At 43.4% G+C, this 19,119-nt stretch overlaps 1 protein-coding gene across 4 annotated transcripts in view; it reads left to right on the top strand.

Moving 5' to 3' along the window:
- The window catches only part of IMPDH1 (inosine monophosphate dehydrogenase 1), a 227,795-nt gene that overhangs the window by 180,971 nt on the left and 27,705 nt on the right, over window positions 1-19,119 (top strand). For all 4 annotated transcript variants that reach the window (XM_044279934.1, XM_044279937.1, XM_044279936.1 and 1 more), the window contains 4 exons: window positions 5,034-5,082; window positions 10,332-10,433; window positions 11,180-11,254; window positions 16,668-16,874. In XM_044279934.1, the coding sequence (XP_044135869.1) occupies window positions 5,034-5,082; window positions 10,332-10,433; window positions 11,180-11,254; window positions 16,668-16,874 (433 nt within the window). The remainder of the gene's footprint in view (window positions 1-5,033; window positions 5,083-10,331; window positions 10,434-11,179; window positions 11,255-16,667; window positions 16,875-19,119) is intronic.

Below are 19,119 nucleotides of genomic sequence, written 5' to 3'. Positions count from 1 at the left end.
AAAGTCACATGTACGCCAAAATAGTACCAATAAAACCGTCATCTCATCCCGCAAAAAATTAGACCCTACTTAAGATAATCACCCAAAAATTGAAAAAACTATGGCTCTTAGACTATGGAGACACAAAAACTTTTTTGGGTTTTAAAAATGAAGTCCTTGTATAAAACTTACATAAATAAAATAAAAATTGTATACATATTAGGTATCACCGCATCTGTGACAACCTGCTCTATAAAATTACTTAATACGGCCCGCACGTATTAAGACTACAACAAGTGTGTGTATACCACCCTTAGGACAGACGGGTGGATGAGACCCGTTCTGCCCACTGGGATCCCTGCTGAACGTCTGTGAAACACAAACACAACTCCCATTGAATAATTTACCCCCATGCTGTCCGTGGAAACCTATGAATATTAAAGTGATTGTCGTAGATACCACAAGAGGAATCAGCTCACTTGTCACCACATACTGACTTAAAAAAAAGTACTGGTACGCCCTATGTCCTAAACAGGTTAAAGCACATCTTGTTCGTTTCATTTCCAATCCATTGTGGTGGTGTATAAAGCCAAAAATGTTAGAACATGTCGATGTCCCAATATTTATGGACCTGACTGTAGGTCTCTCAAATGGATGGATCCTCCTAATTTGTGTGAGGTGCAAACCTTTTTAAATATAAATTAATAAAGATATTATTTTTAACATTAGAGACCCCTAAAGGGATTCTAGGTCTCATTGACCACTACAGTAGTAATACATTAATATCCAGAGGGTCTCTAAAAGGGACTTTGTATATTACATTCACACGTCCGCATCCGTTCCGCAATTTTGGCGAATGGGTGCGGACCCTTTAATTTTCAATGGGGCCGGAATGTGCTGTCCGCATTCGTGGATCCGCACTTCCGTTCTGCAAAAAAAAATAGAACATGTCCTATTCTTGTCCGTAATTGCGGGCAAGAAAAGGCATTTTCTATGAGTGTCGGCACTGTGTGGTCCGCAAAATGCGGAACGCACATTGCCGGTGTCTGTGTTTTGTGGATCTGCAAAACACATACAGACGTGTGAATGGACACTAAACCCCACTGAAGTGAAATAAGCATTCTGGGAGTTGTAGTTCCAGAACAGCTGGCATTCCAGTGATCTTTTATCTGGACCTAGAGGCAGACTGCTGTCAACATCATTCAGGAATGGCACAACATGGTCTTAAAAATAGATGCTCCAGAATTATATATATATATATATATATATATATATATATATATATATATATATATATATATATATATATATATTATATATTATATTTTTTTTTTTTTTTTTTTTTTCTTGCAAAATGCAAGTAAGTCAATATGCATGGCAGGAGGTGTCAGCTCCTTAGTAGAATGTGTTATTCTCTTGGGTATGGTTGTATTCTGACATCTGTACAGTAAAGGCTACTTTCACACTAGCGTTCAGAGTGGATCCGTTCTGAATGGATCTGCTCATATAATGCAGACGGTGGCTCCGTTCAGAACGGATCCGTCTGCATTATATTGTCAAAAAATGTCTAAGTGTGAAATTAGCCATGGACGGATCCGTTTGAAGATTGAGCCATATTGTGTCATCTTCAAACGGATCCGTCCCCATTGACTTACATTGTAAGTCTGGACGGATCTGCTTGCCTCCGCACGGCCAGGAGGACACCCGAACGCTGCAAGCAGTGTTCAGCTGTCCGCCTGGCCGTGCGGAGGCGAGCGGAGCGGAGGCTGAACGCCGCCAGACTGATGCATTCTGAGCGGATCCGCGTCCACTCAGAATGCATTAGGGCTGGACGGAAGCGTTCGGGTCCGCTTGTGAGCCCCTTCAAACGGAGCTCACAAGCGGACAGCCGAACGCTAGTGTGAAAGTAGCCAAAGCCTGCTTGCATTGCTGTTAATAAATCCTGGTAACATCTAACTATTTTGCATTTTCTTGTTTATCTGTATTCCATGTACAAAACTCTTCTGCAGATGGTCTCTTTCATGTGTAGCATGTCGATAATGTGTTGACCATTTCCATAGGGTTGATTTAGTCCAGTTGTAATGTAAACCTTAGCAAAAATTCACCTCCAGCTTACAGAAAGTTTCCCCTTTTCCTGCTTTCTCTGGTACGAGGCAACCATTCAGCATTGTCGCAGTAGTCCGTCAGGACACTTGCTCCCTCTACTGGATTCTCTAGAAATTACAGAAATTGCATTACTCCTATCCGCTTCCTCTTTGATTTTTTTTTTTGCTTTAAAGAAAGTAGAACCTAGCAAATGGGAGAGCCTTTACAAATGTCAATAGCAGGTGTTTTACTTCAAGAAACACAAGGAAGGGGAGAAGATCTCTGCACTGTGTGATATTAGAGCAGGGTTAAAGGATCTTTCCTAACTAGGTATATGCCCTGAGCACCTCTTCCTCTGTGGCTCCACACTTTCAGACCCCAGACCTTCTTTTTTTTTTTTTTTTTCTTTTTCCTGATGCTGTGGAAGTCGCCAGGCTGGCTCACATATGAAATGTGAAAAAAATAAATGAATAGCTATATCAAATAACCAACCCTCGGCTCATTTGCTTTGTATAGACAAGGCTATACACTGTGTAGGGTCATAAGAATGTGCTGTTACTTCCAGGCTCAGGCCTCATGCACACTACTGTTTTGGTCTGCATCTGAGCTGCAGTTTTTGCGGCTTGGATGGAGACCCATTCACTTCAATGGGGCCTCTGTGTGCTGTCCGCATCTGTTGCTCCGTTCCATGGTCCGCAAAAATAAATATAACCTATCCGTTTTGTGGACAAGAATAGGCAGTTGTATTAATGGCTGTCCGTGCCGTTCCGCAAATTGTGGTATGCACACGGAAGCCATCTGTGTTTTTTGCGGGCAGCAAAACGCACAACAGTCGTGTGCATGTAGCCTTATGTTGGCCCAACCAGAAATGCCCCCTCCCCTCATAGCATAGTGGCTGTGATCAGTATGGTGGTTAGCAAAAATATCAATCTTCATTTTATCAGTTATTGTATGGGGGAGCTGTAAAGAGGCATTATGTAAGTGTTGATATGAATAGCCAGTGAATCTGCCTCCTGTGGATAGAATCCTCTTGTAGCTGATTGCATGTGCATTAGGTAAGTCAGTGTTTCAAGAGATTAGTCAGCAGGCAGGGATTGGCAGTCTGCTGCTTTCGCCCATCTGCTTCCTTCCAGATCGATGCTGATTGTGTATCCTCTGTATATTTATCCTTGGTGTTGCACATTCGGTGCTCTTCGGTGGCAGCGCCAGTCGCATGTATTTAGCTGGGTATATACCTTCATCTGTCACCCCACGTTTTTTTTTTTTTTTTTGTACAGTGTAGACTTTGCTTCTCGAAGACCAGTAGTAAAATAAAGCATGTGGGGCTCTGTGAGGACATCAGAAGTAAAGACGTGCAATTAGTTAATGGAACTTCTTACCGCTGCTACGTTAACATGGTATTACCGGTTTGAAATCGGATTTGAGGCATTATTTGTGTTGAACCTACTGTTTACCAGCAAGGTTCTTCTCAATCTTGCTAAATGATTAGTGGCTATACATTATATTAGTGCAACGTAAGCCACAGACTGTGTTTTTTTTTTTTTTTTTTTTTTTTTTTTTTAAAACATTGATGTGTGAATGAGGCTTTAATTGAGGTCGTCAGCCCTATTGAGGGCGACCCAATTGGAGGGCTTTTATTTTTTTTTGTGTCTAGAACTCCTGGTTTCAGACAGTTAATTGGTCAAGTTCCTCATGTGTGTCCCCCTTGCATTATCAGTGGTGGAAACTAATCTTACAAGGAACTCCTGGGCAGCCTGAAAATATATATTTATGCCAGGTCCTCCACAATAAGATCAGCTCTCTGCATGGTTCTGAGTAGACAACCACTTAAAGGAGAACAAGTTTGAGGTATTTGGCATAATTGTATAATGGGCCAGGTAAAGCTTGTCATACACATGAGAGGTCGCCTTCATCTCTCTGGATCCTCCAATACATTATGTACCATATTGCGAAAGGGCAGAAAGCTGCTGCCAGACTCCTCTGGCAACCGTTAAACTTTCTACTATCAAAAGGATTGGGCAATTTAATCCAATATACCTGATCCTTATCGCACCCAAAATCGGCCATCATACACAATAGATGGTTGGCTGTCTCTGCCTAAATCTGTGGGTTTGGACTGTAAGCTGGCCATACATATTAGATATTTAAAGGGGTTGCTTCATCTTAGACATTAATAGCATGTTGCTAGGGTATGCCACCAGTGTCCGATGGGTGTAGGTCCCCTCTCTTGGACCCGCACCTATCTCCAGAACAGGTTCCCTGAAGTGAGCAGAGAGCACACCTCGCATGCGACCGCTCTCCATTTGTTTCTGAGGGATTCCTGAAAATAGCTGAACCCATTTTGGAGGTAGGTGCGGGTCTCAGAGGTGGGACCTGCTTCTATCTGATTTTGATGGCATAACCTAGTGATATGCTACCAGTGTGTCTATCTTTAGGGCAGGCTTTACATGCCCTTTCCCTGTGATATGTGTAAAGTTCTATTTATACAGGCATATAAGTGGGCAGTGATTAGGAACAAACATTCATGTGAACATGTTCCTGATCTTTGGTGATTGGTTTTGCCACATTTATGCTGTGGTCATCAGGCCTGTATGTGGATGAACAATCACTTGTCCTGTACCGGTGAAATGATTGTTTTACTAGTTTGTCAGTTGATCGGCGGCATGTTAGGGGCTTAATACCAGGAACACACTTAGTTTGTCAGAATAAAAGGTCTATGTAATGAAGGCTTGTGGAATTGTAGTGTTTCATGTATCCCACAAGCTCTGAACCACTTCAGCTGGAACTGTGTAGAATTTTTACTTCAGGATCTATGGTAAGTTTTAGTCTATGATGTTTGGTTTGGAGACTGTTTCCAGAGAAAGTGCTAGCTTCTATCTGCAGGCGTAGCCTAGGTAAATGCTGCCAGTCTTGTGCACTGTACATGAATTGCAGGTATGGTGCTTACATGTTGCTTTATTCTTTTTCAGTGACTTTTTGATTCTTCCTGGATTTATTGATTTTACTGCAGATGAAGTGGTAAGTGATCTTAGAATTATATAGTTAAATTTATACCAGTTGCACGTTCGCCAAGAAACGTCCAGGGCTGCGTGGTGACCGAATTAGGTTATGTCAGTCATAGTGGAACTGTTCACTTTCAGGTGCGGGTGCTGCAGTGGTAGTGCTCCAAATTTTGTAAGTAATGTCAGAAGTAAAAATCCAGAATAGATATTAGAGAAGTTACAGCCCGAGCCGTAACTGGGAATGAAGGCTGCACTGACCAGATGCTTCATCCAGCCGGCAGGTTGGTTCACCCTCCTTTCCCACATACAGCTTGAAAGGCCCGGTTTGACCAGAATGTATAATTTTTATAGATTTCATTCTGACATTATTTGCAAAATCTGGAGTGCCACGGTTTTTGCAAGTTATACAGTCGAGCGAACAAGAAGAAAATCGCATCTAATTACTGCGCAGTGTCAAGCTCTTCGTTTACTGCGGTTACTAACATTTTGTGTTAGGAGGGAGCCGAAGGATTATGCTGGACATGGGTTAGTGGTTGCCCGAAAATCATGGGGGATATGTCTGACAGAGCTGTAGACAAACCAGTAGGATATTTTTAATCAAGTTCATTTGTAAAGTGGCTTAATTTTGTTAAGTGGAATTCCAGACAAACTGTCACAGGAACATGTTAAGGTCACATTCTTCTGGTATCAAACACCACTAACTTCCAGGATGAAATGGATGTGTTCACATAAGCCCATCTGGCCATGCACAGAAGTTTCTGAAAGCTCACATAATCTAAGCTTTGATCCAGCTGAATGGACATTTGCTTAGAATGTTGTCAGATCTGAACCGGAGTCTGAGCAGTGCCAGAAAGGGAGCAGGACTTGCCAAAACAAGTGGTCTACAGAATAGCTAAGCCCAAGAGCAGGTATCAACAGTGTGAGCTTATTTAGTCTTTAACTTTTCAGTTGTAACACATTTTATGCATTCTTTTAGAAGAAATTGACATTCATTGACAAGTTGTCCAATTTTGACGTATTTGTTTTTATATTAAAAAAATAAATAAAAAATCTGTCACCAAAATGACGTTATACACCACTTACATGGCTCTCTAGCACACCTATCCATGATTCAAATGTCACCTATGTAATTTTCTTCTGACTTTCACCAGCAGGAAAAACTACGTTTAATCCATATGTAAATGAGGGCTTGCAAGTGCCTAGGGGCGGCGTTCGGTGTGCTCTGCCTTGTTACATAACTCCTCCCCAGCCTCTTCCTTGGCCTGCCCTGCAAGTCCCTTGCTTCATCCACAGGACTGGCTGATATATCGCATGCAGTTCACAGCTGGCCTGAGCATGCGCACTGTGATGCCCATTGTGGGCACTGCTTCACTACATGTAGTGCACATGCGCCAACAAACGCAGTGAAACCAGTGACATGGGGGCGGACCTGAACAGGAGGACTGGAGGCCAGCGCATGCGCACTACATGTAGTGATGCCAAGCCCACAATGGGCATCAGTGTGCATGCCCGGACCAGCAGTGCACTTGCAAGCCCTCATTTACATATGGATTAAACGTTGTTTTTCCTGCTGGTGAAAGTCAGAAGAAAATTGCAAAGGTACCATTTGAATCGTGGATAGGTGTGCTAGAGAGCCATGTAAGTGGTGTATAACGTCATATTTTGGTGACAGGCTCCCTTTTAATTCCTGTGTAAATCGCGTTGCTTTGCTGCATTCTACTGCCATCTTGTGGTAATCTAAAAGTCTGCAACTGAAATAAGGGTGTTGATAAAGCCTATAATGTTACTTGGGGCAGGTCAAATTTGCCCAAAAAATATAGATTTTCCAATGTAAAAGGGATAAGTGAGTTAAAGCTTCTCACAAATTAACTTCTGCCTTTACTGGGGACAAGATGAGGATCCATTCCAGCCTCTCTCAGTACTCTGGTCTGCTTATATTGACTTCTAGCTGCCCCGGTGTTCTGCTCCTGCATCAATCGGTTCTCCTGAAGCTTAAAGCTTAGGGCCCGGATTGTATTGTCAGGTATGATTTCATATCTTATATGAAATAAATACCTGACATATTCCGACAGTATTTGGAACCATTCACTTCAACCATTTAGTTTGTCCACATGGCTGTTCTGCAAAAAAGTAGTGTATATCCTATTATTGTCTGCAAATCACGGTCTGAGACCCCACTCAAGTCAATGGGTCTGCAAAAATTATGCAATGCACACAGAACACATCTGTATGTCATCCGTATTTTGCGGATCCATACTGTAGAAGTGCTATGCCCAGCCCATATTGCTCATGTGTTTGGTGATTTTAATAAGTTACTGTTTTTGGTGTACGATCCGCAAAAAACTGATAAAATACGGAAACCATACAGATAGATTTTGTGCAATAACGGAAGAGGACTTAAATCCGAGGAGAAAAGACAACTCCTATACGTATCGTGGAAAATGGACTGCAAAGCAACTAAGTGCATGAGCCCTTAGGGGCATGTCCAAAAAACAGGCAGTCTTCCAGTACTATATTGCTCCAGACTTCCTTTTCCCTACAATTTATTCTCACAGCAGACAGACCTAGAACTCAGAACACATTATCATGACAGGTCACAGAATACAGTTTATGGGGGAGAGTTTGAGTGGAAAAATCCAAAACGCAAAAACCCATTGATTACAGCCGGTCGGGGCAAGGACTATGTAAACTGATGCAGAGTCAGTCCAGTGAGGGATGCTGACTAAGGCTACTTTCACACTCTCGTTTGGTGCGGATCCGTCATGGATCTGTTCAGATAATACAACCGTCTGCCTCAGTTCAGAACAGATCCGTTTGTATTATCTTTAACATAGACAAGACTGATCTGTCTTGAACACCATTGGAAGTCAATGGAGGACTGATACGTTTTCTATTGTCATAGAAAACGGATCTGTCCCTATTGACTTACATTGTGTGTCAAGTTCAGAACGGATCTGTTTGGCTCAGTTTCGTCAGACTGGCACCAAAACGCTGTGTCCGCTTCCAAAGCGGACTGGAGACAGAACGGAGGCAAACACATCCGCTTTGGACAGCTTGTAAGAGCCCTGAACGGATCGCACAAACGGAAAGCCAAAACGCCAATGTGAAAGTAGCCTAATAAACAAGCTAAAACCAAAACCTGCAGACGCACTGAGTAATAAATGCACTTAAAGCTCTGAGCCCTGGGTGGGGAAGGGGTCTGTGCATTGAGCTCTGGAGCCAGCCAGTGAAAAACACATATTTCCTTCATTCTGTCTACGCCAGCGTTTCTCAACTCCAGTCCTCAGGACCCACATGCCGGTCATGTTTTCAGGATTTCCTTAGTATTGAGCAGATGATATAGTGTCCCTGCATCAGGATTTACCACAGGTATTCGTTCTGTGGGATATTCTCAAATCCTGACTGGTAGGTGGGTCCTGAGGACCGGAGTTGAGAAACCCTGGTACGCTGCTAAGGACAGGATTCATCTAGTAAGGTCTCATTCAGATGACTGCATATTTGTGTCCATGTTGCGGAACTGATGCAGACCCATTTATTTCAATGGGGACTCAAAAGATGTGGACAGCAGTGTGTTGTCTGGGTCCATACTTCCATTCCATGGCCCCGCAAAAAAGTTTCCATCATAGGGCTGGCTGTTCGGCAAAATGGGGAATGGATACGGCCAGATCTGCAATTTGTGGACTGCAAAAACAGATATGGTTGTATGAGCCCTAACAGTGAGTGGACAAAATTGCTAGAAGGAAGACCCCTAGTGGCAGATATTTCAGAAGTGTATTTTTTTATTTTAAAGTGTTTTTACGTCACCCACGGCTGCTTTTCTAAGGGTACATGCACATGTTCAGGACTCAATCCGCACCGCAGGTCAAAATCTGTGCGGAAAAAATCTGCATCATGTGCATTGAGAATTTCAAATTCTCATAGAATACAATGTACATGACCTACGGTGTGGATTTTCCGCACACAATCCTGATCGTGTGCATTTACCCCTAGAGTTCTGTTTAGGCACACACACTGCCAGAGAATGCACGTAATTTGACTAGGCCCGCACTGAGTCATAAATTAGGCGCATTCTCCACCAGTGCAGGCGAGTATCAAGACCAGTGCAGGAAGCAACTGGTCTTGATAAATCTCCCCCATTGTTTGTGAAAAAGGGCACCTAATGCACATGGGTATCTTTTACATACACATGTTGACACACTTAAAGTATGTATACAGCGAAATGCGAATAGAGTTGCAGTATATAGGTATACAGTGAGTAGGGAGCTCGGCCTGTCCATAGAGCTGCAGTATACAGTGAGTAGGGGGCTCGGCCTGTCCATAGAGCTGCAGTATATAGGTATACAGTGAGTAGGGAGCTCGGCCTGTCCATAGAGCTGCAGTCCAGGATGATGTAGTTTACCTATATTGCATAAGAGAAGTTCCCAGTGGAAGCACTGGGATAGTGGCTCCACTCTGGCCTAAAGTCACCACCTCTGGCCTACCGGCCGCACGTGACTCTCTCAGTAGTTGCCCTGGTGTCTGAGTAGTTACCAGACCTGAAGCAGCAGCCAAACTGCCTGTAACACAGACATTTGGGGGGGGGGGGGGGGGGGCTCCTCTTGCCCACAATGCATTGAGCTGTGTGGGTAGTGACAACAGGTAGCGCTGTCAGCCTTCTGGAAAGGATTTCCATGTCATGAAGAGGGAATGAAGCGAGAGAGAAAAATCAATAAGACAATTTATTTTAAATCAATATTGAGAGGCAATAAAAAGGCGACTTAACGGCCCAACCGTACATGGATCATTTTAGTGTTTGAGGCCATAAATGAGGGGGGATCGCCCATGCCCTCAGACAATGCCAGGCTACCAGCCTGTATGGGGAAATTTATTTTAAATGTAAAATGGTAGTACTAAGTGTGTATATGAATACATAATAGATTTACTCTAACTCTTGTGTATATAATTTACTGGTGATATAAATAGTAGCACTAGCGCACACATGGGGCAGTGCAGAGGGGACATCAGTCTCCATTGTAGTTAGAGGTAAGCAGCATGGTGGCTCAGTGGTTAGCACTGGTGCCTTGTAGCACTGTGGTGCTAGGTTCCATTCCAACCAAGGGTAACATCTGCATGGAGTTTGTATGTTCTCCCTGTGTTTCTGTGGGTTTCCTCCCACACTCAAGACCTACTGATGGGGTGTGTAAAAATGTGTAAAAATTGTAATACATTTTATATTTCTTATATAGGTATAAGTAGGTGATAATAAAAAAAATGCTCTGTTTGTAGGACCTTACTTCTGCATTGACGCGTAAGATAACGTTGAAGACTCCTTTGATTTCCTCTCCTATGGACACAGTAACTGAATCTGATATGGCCATTGCCATGGCGGTGAGTAAGACGCACAGAACTACCTGTTGTGTAACCAGTTGTAATGTTTGTTTAACCAGTTCAGGGCCTTCCTGACCTGGTGGCTGTGTGGAGTTTTTAGTGGTTGTTTTTTTTTTTTTTTTGTTTTTATAGCTGTTTTCTCCTTTGTCTGGTGATCACTTTACCGCTGCGACCTGAGCAGGAAGCGGTGACATTGCTGCTTGGGCTACTTTGACACCAGCGTTTTTGCTGGATCCGGCAGAGTTCTGCAAAAATGCGTCAGTTACTGATAATGCAACCATCTGCATTGTGAACAGATCCGATTGTATTATCTTTAACACTGCCAAGACGTCATGAGTTCTGTCATGAACTCTATTGAAAGTCAGTGGGGGACAGATCCGTTTTCTATTATGTCAGAGAAAATGGATCTGTCCCCATTGTGGGTCATGACGGATCTGTATTGCTCCCCATCTCGAGCATGTTCAGGTACATTTTGTCCTTATTGACAATGAATAGGGACAAAACAGGCATTTTTCCAGTATTGAGCCCCTATGATGGATATTATATTAACGCTAGTGTGAAAGTAGCCTTACTGTGCAGATTTCACATATGTCCCCCTTTTGTTAACTTACATACCTATAACTATTAATCAATGTGCTAGTAGCTATAATTTGTCATTTCAAGTTTCCTGCGATTTTACTGCATATACAGGAAGAATTGATGTGTAGTTGTCTGAATATTCTACTTTGTGGTTTCCTTTATAACAGCTAATGGGAGGGATCGGGATTATTCACCACAACTGCACACCAGAGTTTCAAGCCAATGAAGTCCGTAAAGTCAAGGTAAAATGAAGAAAAATAGCTTTTCAACCTTTTCCATATTTCCATTCAGTGAAGCAATGCAGAGATCTGTCATACAAAGTCTATGGGACTAATTATTGAGACGGCATAGTTTGTGTACTCCATAGAAATTGTTGCAGGTGTACTGGCATGTCGTATGTCTGTTTTGTGGCCTGTTCACACAACCTTTTCTGGCACCATTTTTCCATGTAGTTTCCATGCCAAAAACGCCTCTAAGTCTCCCATTAATTTTAAAAGGAGGCAGAGCATTTTTTTTCCACAATTTAAAAAAAAAAAAAAAAAAGGCATGCTATACTTTGAAACGGATTCTCCTATTCAAAAGAATGGGAAGCTGTGAAGAAAGCGCCAAAACCACAGACAATCAGCAGTTTTTCAAAATCTGTTTTGTGAATGTACTCTTCGTAAAAAGGGTATTCAAAGACTTTAATACTGATGACCTATCTTCTCAGTCGGCTGATTGGCAGGTGTCAGACCCTCACTGATCAGATGCTGATGACCTATCCAGAGGATTAAAGTCCTTTAATATATATTAACCACTTCCCGGCCGCCCGTTGACTAAGCGTTTTGGGCTGTCTGGTTTATCTCTGGGCGTTAGCAGCTGCATGCTAATCGTGCAGCTTCCGAGTGGGGGGCCGCTTTCGGTGCTGGCAGGGCAACCCCAAGAGAAGGCAGGGATCATTCCTTGGTGTCTTTACCTTCTAGTTTACTGTGTATACAGATCAGGAAGCTCTATGCCGCCTTCTGTCCCGGCTTGGTGGTCATGTGACAGCCGGGGCAGTGCTGGACCTGTCGTGTCTTCCACAGACCTCAATCAGCCCTGCACTGAGGCTGTACAGGGCTGTATAATGCTGTACAGCCTCTCTGGGGGGTGTATTTCCCCTGTAATTGGGGCTACTATGTCAACCCCAGTTATAGGAGAAATAAAATAAAAAGATTGAAGTTAAATGTCCCGCAGAGGTCTTGTTTTACACTTTGTGTCCCCCATAAGGTCATACAAGTGTTTCACATTTAAAAAAGTCGCTCCCAAATCCGTTAATTAAAAAAAATAGAAGAAAAAAATGAAATGCTCTAAAATAATATCAAATTATCTACTCCATCAGGTGAACAGTAAAAATGCCACCAAACAGCTTTTTTTTGTGACCATCCCAAAAATGAGAGAAAGCCAAATGTACCCCAGAATAGTGCCAATAAAAACTACAGCTTGTCTCGCACAAAATAAGCCCTCGCGCAGCTCATTCAACAAAAAATAAGTTATCGAGAGACAGACATTTTCCTGTTAATCTTTTGTAAAAAAAAATAATAATTGGGTCCTAAAGAACAATTTTGTGTAAAAAATAAAAAAAATGATTTCTCATCGAAGTATACAAAAATTCCATGAAACTGCTGTTCAGTGAAGTGCTCACTACACCCTTTAGAAATTCCTTGGGTGGTGTAGTTTACAAAATGTGGTCAATTGGTTTTCACTGTGAGGGTACCTCAGGGTCTCTTGACATGCAACATGGTGCCCAAAGACCATTCCAGTAAAATCTGCCCTACAAAAACCATTTGGCGCTCCTTTCCTTCTGTGCCCTGTCGTGTGCCCATACAGTGGTTTACAACCATATATGGGGTGTTTCTGCAAACTGCAGAATCAAGGTAATAAATATTGAGGTTTGTTTTGTTAACCCTTGATGTGTTCTAGGAAAAAAAAAAAAATTTAAAATGGGAAAAGCTGCAAAAAAAGTGACCTTTTGAAATTTCACCTCTTTTTTGCTTTAAAGGGATTCGGTCACCAGGATTTACCCTATAGAGATATTTATATGTGCCCATCAGTCTCCTTGTTTTGTATTAAATGATCCCACTCTTACTGCTGTGTCTCTTTTATTAGTCAAAAAAGCGATTTTATTGCTATGTAGATTACCTTGATAAGGAGCCCAAGGGGCTGTCCCACGATCCGTTGGCGCCCGGCCGTGTCTATCGTTCCGGAGCCCGGCACCGTCTACCAATTCATTTATTCACTGCACTTGCCCTGACGTCATTCCTTCCAAGCACGGTAATCTCGCGCAGGTGCAGTGTACACAGTAGTCTGTGCCTGGCACAGGCTTCATCGCTCCAACTGCGCATGCGCCGGCTCCCTGCGCACGCGAGATTACATCGCTTGGAAGGAATGACGTCAGGGCAAGTGCAGTGAATAAATGAATTGGTAGGCGGTGCTGGGCTCCGGAACGATGGGCCCGTCCAGGCTCCAACGGTTCGTGGGACAACCCCCACGAGTGGGATCATTTAATACGAAACAAGGAGACTGATGGGCACATATAAATATCTCTATAGGGTAAATCCTGGTGACAGAATCCCTTTTAAAGAGGTTATCTGAGTTATGGGGGAAAAACCTTCTAAAACTCATCAGGACATACATATACATTAGTTAAGCTTGATTTTCTTAACCGAAAACCCATACTTACACCTTTGCATGGTTCTGTTCTTGCTTTGTTTACATGCTGCAGAAAAGCTGTGGGAGTGTGTAATAACAATGCCTGAGCTCTTCCTCATGAATATTTGTGGGCGTGAATAATCTGCCCTTCCCCGCCCCCTGCACTGCACAACCTAACTTTGCATACACTGTCACATGATCATCTCCTAGATACAGAGCTATATGTGTCTAAGCTATATGACAGCTATACGTATCTAAACTATATGACGGCTATATGCATCTAATCTGATACCTACTGTAGCTGTCATATAGCTTAGATACGATCACAGGGAGGGAGCGGGCACACTGAATCTTTCTGCACAGCTGCCGGCACTGGTAAGGATCGAGCATGTGCGATCCCTCACAGGAGCTGCGGCAGCCAGAGGGGGGGGGGCGGGCACACAAGGCTTTGACGTTTCGTGTACAGAGCTGGGCCACTCCCTAAGGCAGGGAGAAGTCTGTACACGAGACTTCACCACCAGAGCCTAGTGGATGATGTCGGGGGTCATGTGACCCACATTGGCAGTTCAGAAAGCCTACAGAATAAATAATGTAAATTATTGCAAATGTATTTTTAATATAAGGCACCTTAACATGTATAGATCTAACTCTGATAACTCCTTTTAATTTCTGTGGAATGCCTAAAGGGTTAGCAACATTTCTAAAACCAGTTTTGAATAGCTTGAGGGATGTCGTTTCTAAAATGGGGTCATTTATCGGTTGGTTCTATTATGTAAGCCCCACAAAGTGACTTCAGAACTGAACTGGTCCTTAACTTCCAAAAGTCTGGTTTTTGTGTTTATTTTTTTTCTTAAATTTGCTTCTAAAATGCTAAACCTTCTAACATCCTAAAAAAATTTAATTTCATTACTAAAATGATGCAAACATAAAGTAGACATATGGGAAATGTTAATTTAATATTTTGAGGCATCACTATTTGTCTTAAAAGCAGAGAGATTCAAATTTAGAAAACAATGACTTTTGCCAAATTTTCGTAAATATTTTTTTTTAAATAAAGGTAAAATTTATATTAAATTAAATTTACCATTAACATGAAGTACAATGTGTCACGAGCAAACATTCTCTGAATGGCTTGGATAAGTAAGTGTTCCAAAGTTACCACATTAGGCCTGTTCAGGAAGGGGGTAAATGGCCCGGTCTGGAAGTGGTTAATGCATCTTTTGGTGGTCTGCACCAGCTGATCTAGATTCGAACAATACTTTATGCGGTGTGAATTACATTAAATCTGCCGGGCTTCGTCATATTTGAAACATGTCAAAGTGCAAAATCTTTCTAATACGTGGTGCAAAAAGTCACCAATTATGGCAAACAAAAAACAACTTTAAATGTGAAATAATGTGTGTTGCATAATTTTAATAATGATTAAGAAATAGAAGCAGAAGACTGTACTATGTTTAGTGTACAAGAATCTTGTGACCTCCTGATCACGGTCTTTACAGCATTGGAGGAGCATAAGGAGTGGGAGATAACCCCCCACCCTGTTTGCTCATCTATTATACATATTGAGCTAGTCATTCTGACTAGTCTGCCCAATTAGGGGAGAAATTGGCCACTTGCTTTGCCCCCCCCCCCCCCCCCCCCTCCCTGTCATCTCACAGCCTATCCTTGCAGTCCAAATAGGTGGCAAGCTCCACTCAGACCTTCGGTGAATGATTATGGCCAAACCTTACCCACTAAAGGCTCCAGTGACGTGGCAGTGGTTGATCTCGACCTAACTATCCACTCTGCACATTAGGGACAGTTTTTTTTTTTTTTTTGTTTTTTGGGGTGGTGGTTAAGTAGTGGTGCCTTTTGACAACATTACAGGTGTGGTAGCTGGGCCGTTCGCTGTCAGTCTGATCTATACATATAATATACTAATACTGATAATACATATACTAATGTTCTGATTTCTTTTCTGGAGGAGATGTGTCAAGGTTCTTTAAGAGGGTCCTAGTTGGGCAGCTTTTTTCAGGGCAGACACTACTTTATAGGGTGGCATTAGAGAAACTCGTACCTTGTCCCTACACCTGTTCAGTTGTTTGAAAGAAGCACCCAGTTATTCTAGTTTTAGGAGGAACTGAAGATAACTAACATATCGATGTACTCTGGGCCCACTTTGTACAGCTTTTCATTCATCCTCTTCCATATTGTACACAGCGCTACATGGTGCTTGGGGTTTACACAAGAACAATTACATTTTGTATGCGATTCTTTTAATCACTTTAATAAAAGTTATGTTTTATATTCCACTAATCTGTAAATGGTATTTAATAACAAAACAGTGGAGGACAAGCAAGGGATTGCCGTTTAATGACCAAAACCTCCCAGTTCTGTAATGGTCAGGAATCTCAGCAGAATTTTTCTTCTACAACCAAACCTCAGTGAGGGCAGACATGGATGGGGCTGCTATTTTAGAAGGGCGGTAATAACTTTTTTCTGACAAAATTAATATAGTCTATTTGACAGTGTGATCTGCTAGTCTTGTACTCCTGTTGGATCCTGTTACTTCGGCTTATGTTGCCTGTGTTAGTAACCACTTGCATTCCATGTAGTAGTTCTGGAGCATCTATTCGTAGGACTCTGTAGTACCTTTCCTTTATTCCTTGTAGAAGTTATGAGTTGCAGTTTGAAATGAAGGCCATTCTGGGTGTTTCCATTTGGGGGTCCCCCTCTACACAGTCTTCCCCTGGCTGCACTGACTGGGGGCCCCAACTGGTAACAACCATTCTGAACTTTAATGTAGACTGCTGGAGGTTCATTCATAACTTCTAGAAGGAATAATAAAGGCATGACACACAGCTTAGTCATAGAAATAGATGTTCCAGAGTTATTACATGGGGGTTGCATGTAGTTGCTAATACGGACATGTCAGGAGGGGGTTACCTGTTCTCCTTTTAACATGTTTCGTGTTGATGTCATCTTCTGTTTCCTTCCTTTTTTCAGAAATTTGAGCAAGGATTTATTACTGACCCTGTCGTCATGAGTCCCAACCACACTGTGGGAGATGTGTTTGAAGCTAAAACTAGACATGGATTTTCAGGGATCCCAGTGACCGAAACTGGAAAAATGGGCAGCAAACTAGTGGGGATTGTGACTTCAAGAGACATAGATTTTCTGACAGAAAAGGACTACACTACCTACTTAAGGGAGGTAATGTTAGCTGATCCACGCATTGATACAATTATTTTTGTTTTAAAACCATTTACCATTCTTGCATCCATTATTGAGCCTATTGTTTTGGCCTGTAGAAAGATTTGGGTTCATCTTGGCCTACTCATGGATCGTTTTGGAAACTGTTTTTTTTTTTTTTTTTTTTTCTTCAGTTGCTCAAATTTGCAGAGATGTGCCATGCAAAGCTTGGCACGGGCAGGAACAGTGATGTGTTTTGACTTGCTAGAAATGTGAAGATATTAATATTTTATTTTGTTTCATGTCCATGTTTCATGTTTGTTTTAATGTCCATTAACATTTATCTTTATTAAATTTCATTTAAAGATTTAAAATTTAGGCTACTTTCACACTAGCATTTTGGCTTTTTGTTTGAGATCTATCATGGGCTCTCACAAGCGGTCCCAAACGGATCATTTTTGCCCTAATGCTTTCCGGTCAGTCACCATTCCGCTCTGGAGGCGGACACCAAAACGCTGCAGCGTTTTGCTGTCTGCCTGACTAAGGCTACTTTCACACTTGCGCTTGATCGGATCCGTTCTGAACGGATCCGATCATATTAATGCAGACGGACGCTCCGTTCAGTACGGATCCGTCTGCATTAATAACTTAGAAAAATTTCTAAGTGCGAAAGTAGCCTGAGCGGATCCGTTCAGACATTCAATGTAAAGTCAATGGGGGACGGATCCGCTTGAAGATTGAGCCATATGGTGTCATCTTCAAGTGGATCCGTTCCCATTGACTTACATTGTAAGTCTGAACGGATCCGCTCGCCTCAGCATGGCCAGGCGGACAGCTGAACGCTGCAAGCAGTGTTCAGCTGTCCGCCTGTCCATGCGGAGGCTGAACGCCGCCAGACTGATGCAGTCTGAGCGGATCCGCTCCATTCAGACTGCATCAGGGCTGGACGGAGGCGTTCGGGTCCGCTCGTGAGCTCCTTCAAACGGAGCTCACGAGCGGACCGACGAAAGCAAGTGTGAAAGTAGCCTAAGCGGAGCCAGACGGATCCGTTTTCTATGACACAATCTAGCACAATAGGAAACGGATCAATCCTCTATTGACTTTCAATGGTGCTCAAGACAGATCCTTCGTAGCTATAGAAGACATAATACAAACTGATCCGTTCATGATTGATGCATGCGATTGTATTATAATGGAAGCGTTTTTGCAGCTCCATGACGGATGCGCCAAAAGTGATAGTGTGAAAGTAAAGCTTTTTTCTCGCCCATTTTCCTTGGGGGACACAGACCTTGGGTATAGCTCAGCTCCCTAGGAGGCGTGACACTAAGTAAAACTGTTAAGCCCCTCCTCCATCAGCTATACCCTCAGCCTGGAGATAGAGGCTACCAGTTTTAGCTTAGTGTCCAAGGAGGCAAGACACTCCCTGCTACTGCAGGGCTGTTTTCTCCTTGTTATTTTTACTTTTTCTTCTAATTTTGTTATTTTATTTTTTTCCTAGGGATACCAGAGACGCATTAGACCTCTCTGCTCTCCCGGGGTTGAGCTGCGCCAGTGCCAACTTATCTGCACTGCTGCCTCCCCCACAGAAGCAATAGGAGGATCTGGGCAGCAATGGCTCCCCTACATCCCGCCAGCTAGGGGGTCGCCCGCACGCCAAGCCCCTCTTCCAGCTTCCTGCCACTGCGGTGCCAGTGGCTGAAGGGGCGACCCTGCTGGAAAGGACTGAGGGTGAAGACGTCGGACGGTGAGATGGCTATTCCAGCCCATACCCCGTCCCTATCTGCAGCATCTACCCCTCTGGGTAAGGGGGGCACCCGTGGTCGCTCATTCTGAGCGCTCATCTGCAGGACAATGCAGCACAGCAGCATCCTCAGCACCCCCACGCCGTTCCCCCCCACGCTGCTATCTTTCTCCCCCCCCCCCCCCCTCCCCCTCATTCGGGGCTGACTCCATTTTTCTCTTCTCTCTCTCCCCCTTCCCGCCGAGAACGGGGGGCGGGGCTTAGCGGTCCCGGCAGGGGGCGGGGCTTACGCGCGCGTCATTTTGGGGGCGGAGCTACGTTCTCCTTCACAGGAGACATTTCAAGCGCTGGAGGGGGCGGAGCTTGTTCCCCGTGCTTTCTGCTGAGGTTTCCCGCGCTTCCTCACTCCTGACAGGAAGCTGGGACACGGTGGGGGACTCTAACCTCCTGTGTACATCGCTCGGCTTCTGTGGGCGCTCTCTGCTGCTCACTGCTGTTCACTGCTTCTCTGCTGCTGCTGATCTG

The sequence above is a fragment of the Bufo gargarizans genome, chromosome 2, assembly GCF_014858855.1.
Source record: "Bufo gargarizans isolate SCDJY-AF-19 chromosome 2, ASM1485885v1, whole genome shotgun sequence".
Taxonomy (NCBI): domain Eukaryota; kingdom Metazoa; phylum Chordata; class Amphibia; order Anura; family Bufonidae; genus Bufo; species Bufo gargarizans.
This window is presented reverse-complemented; position numbering and strand designations above follow the sequence as displayed.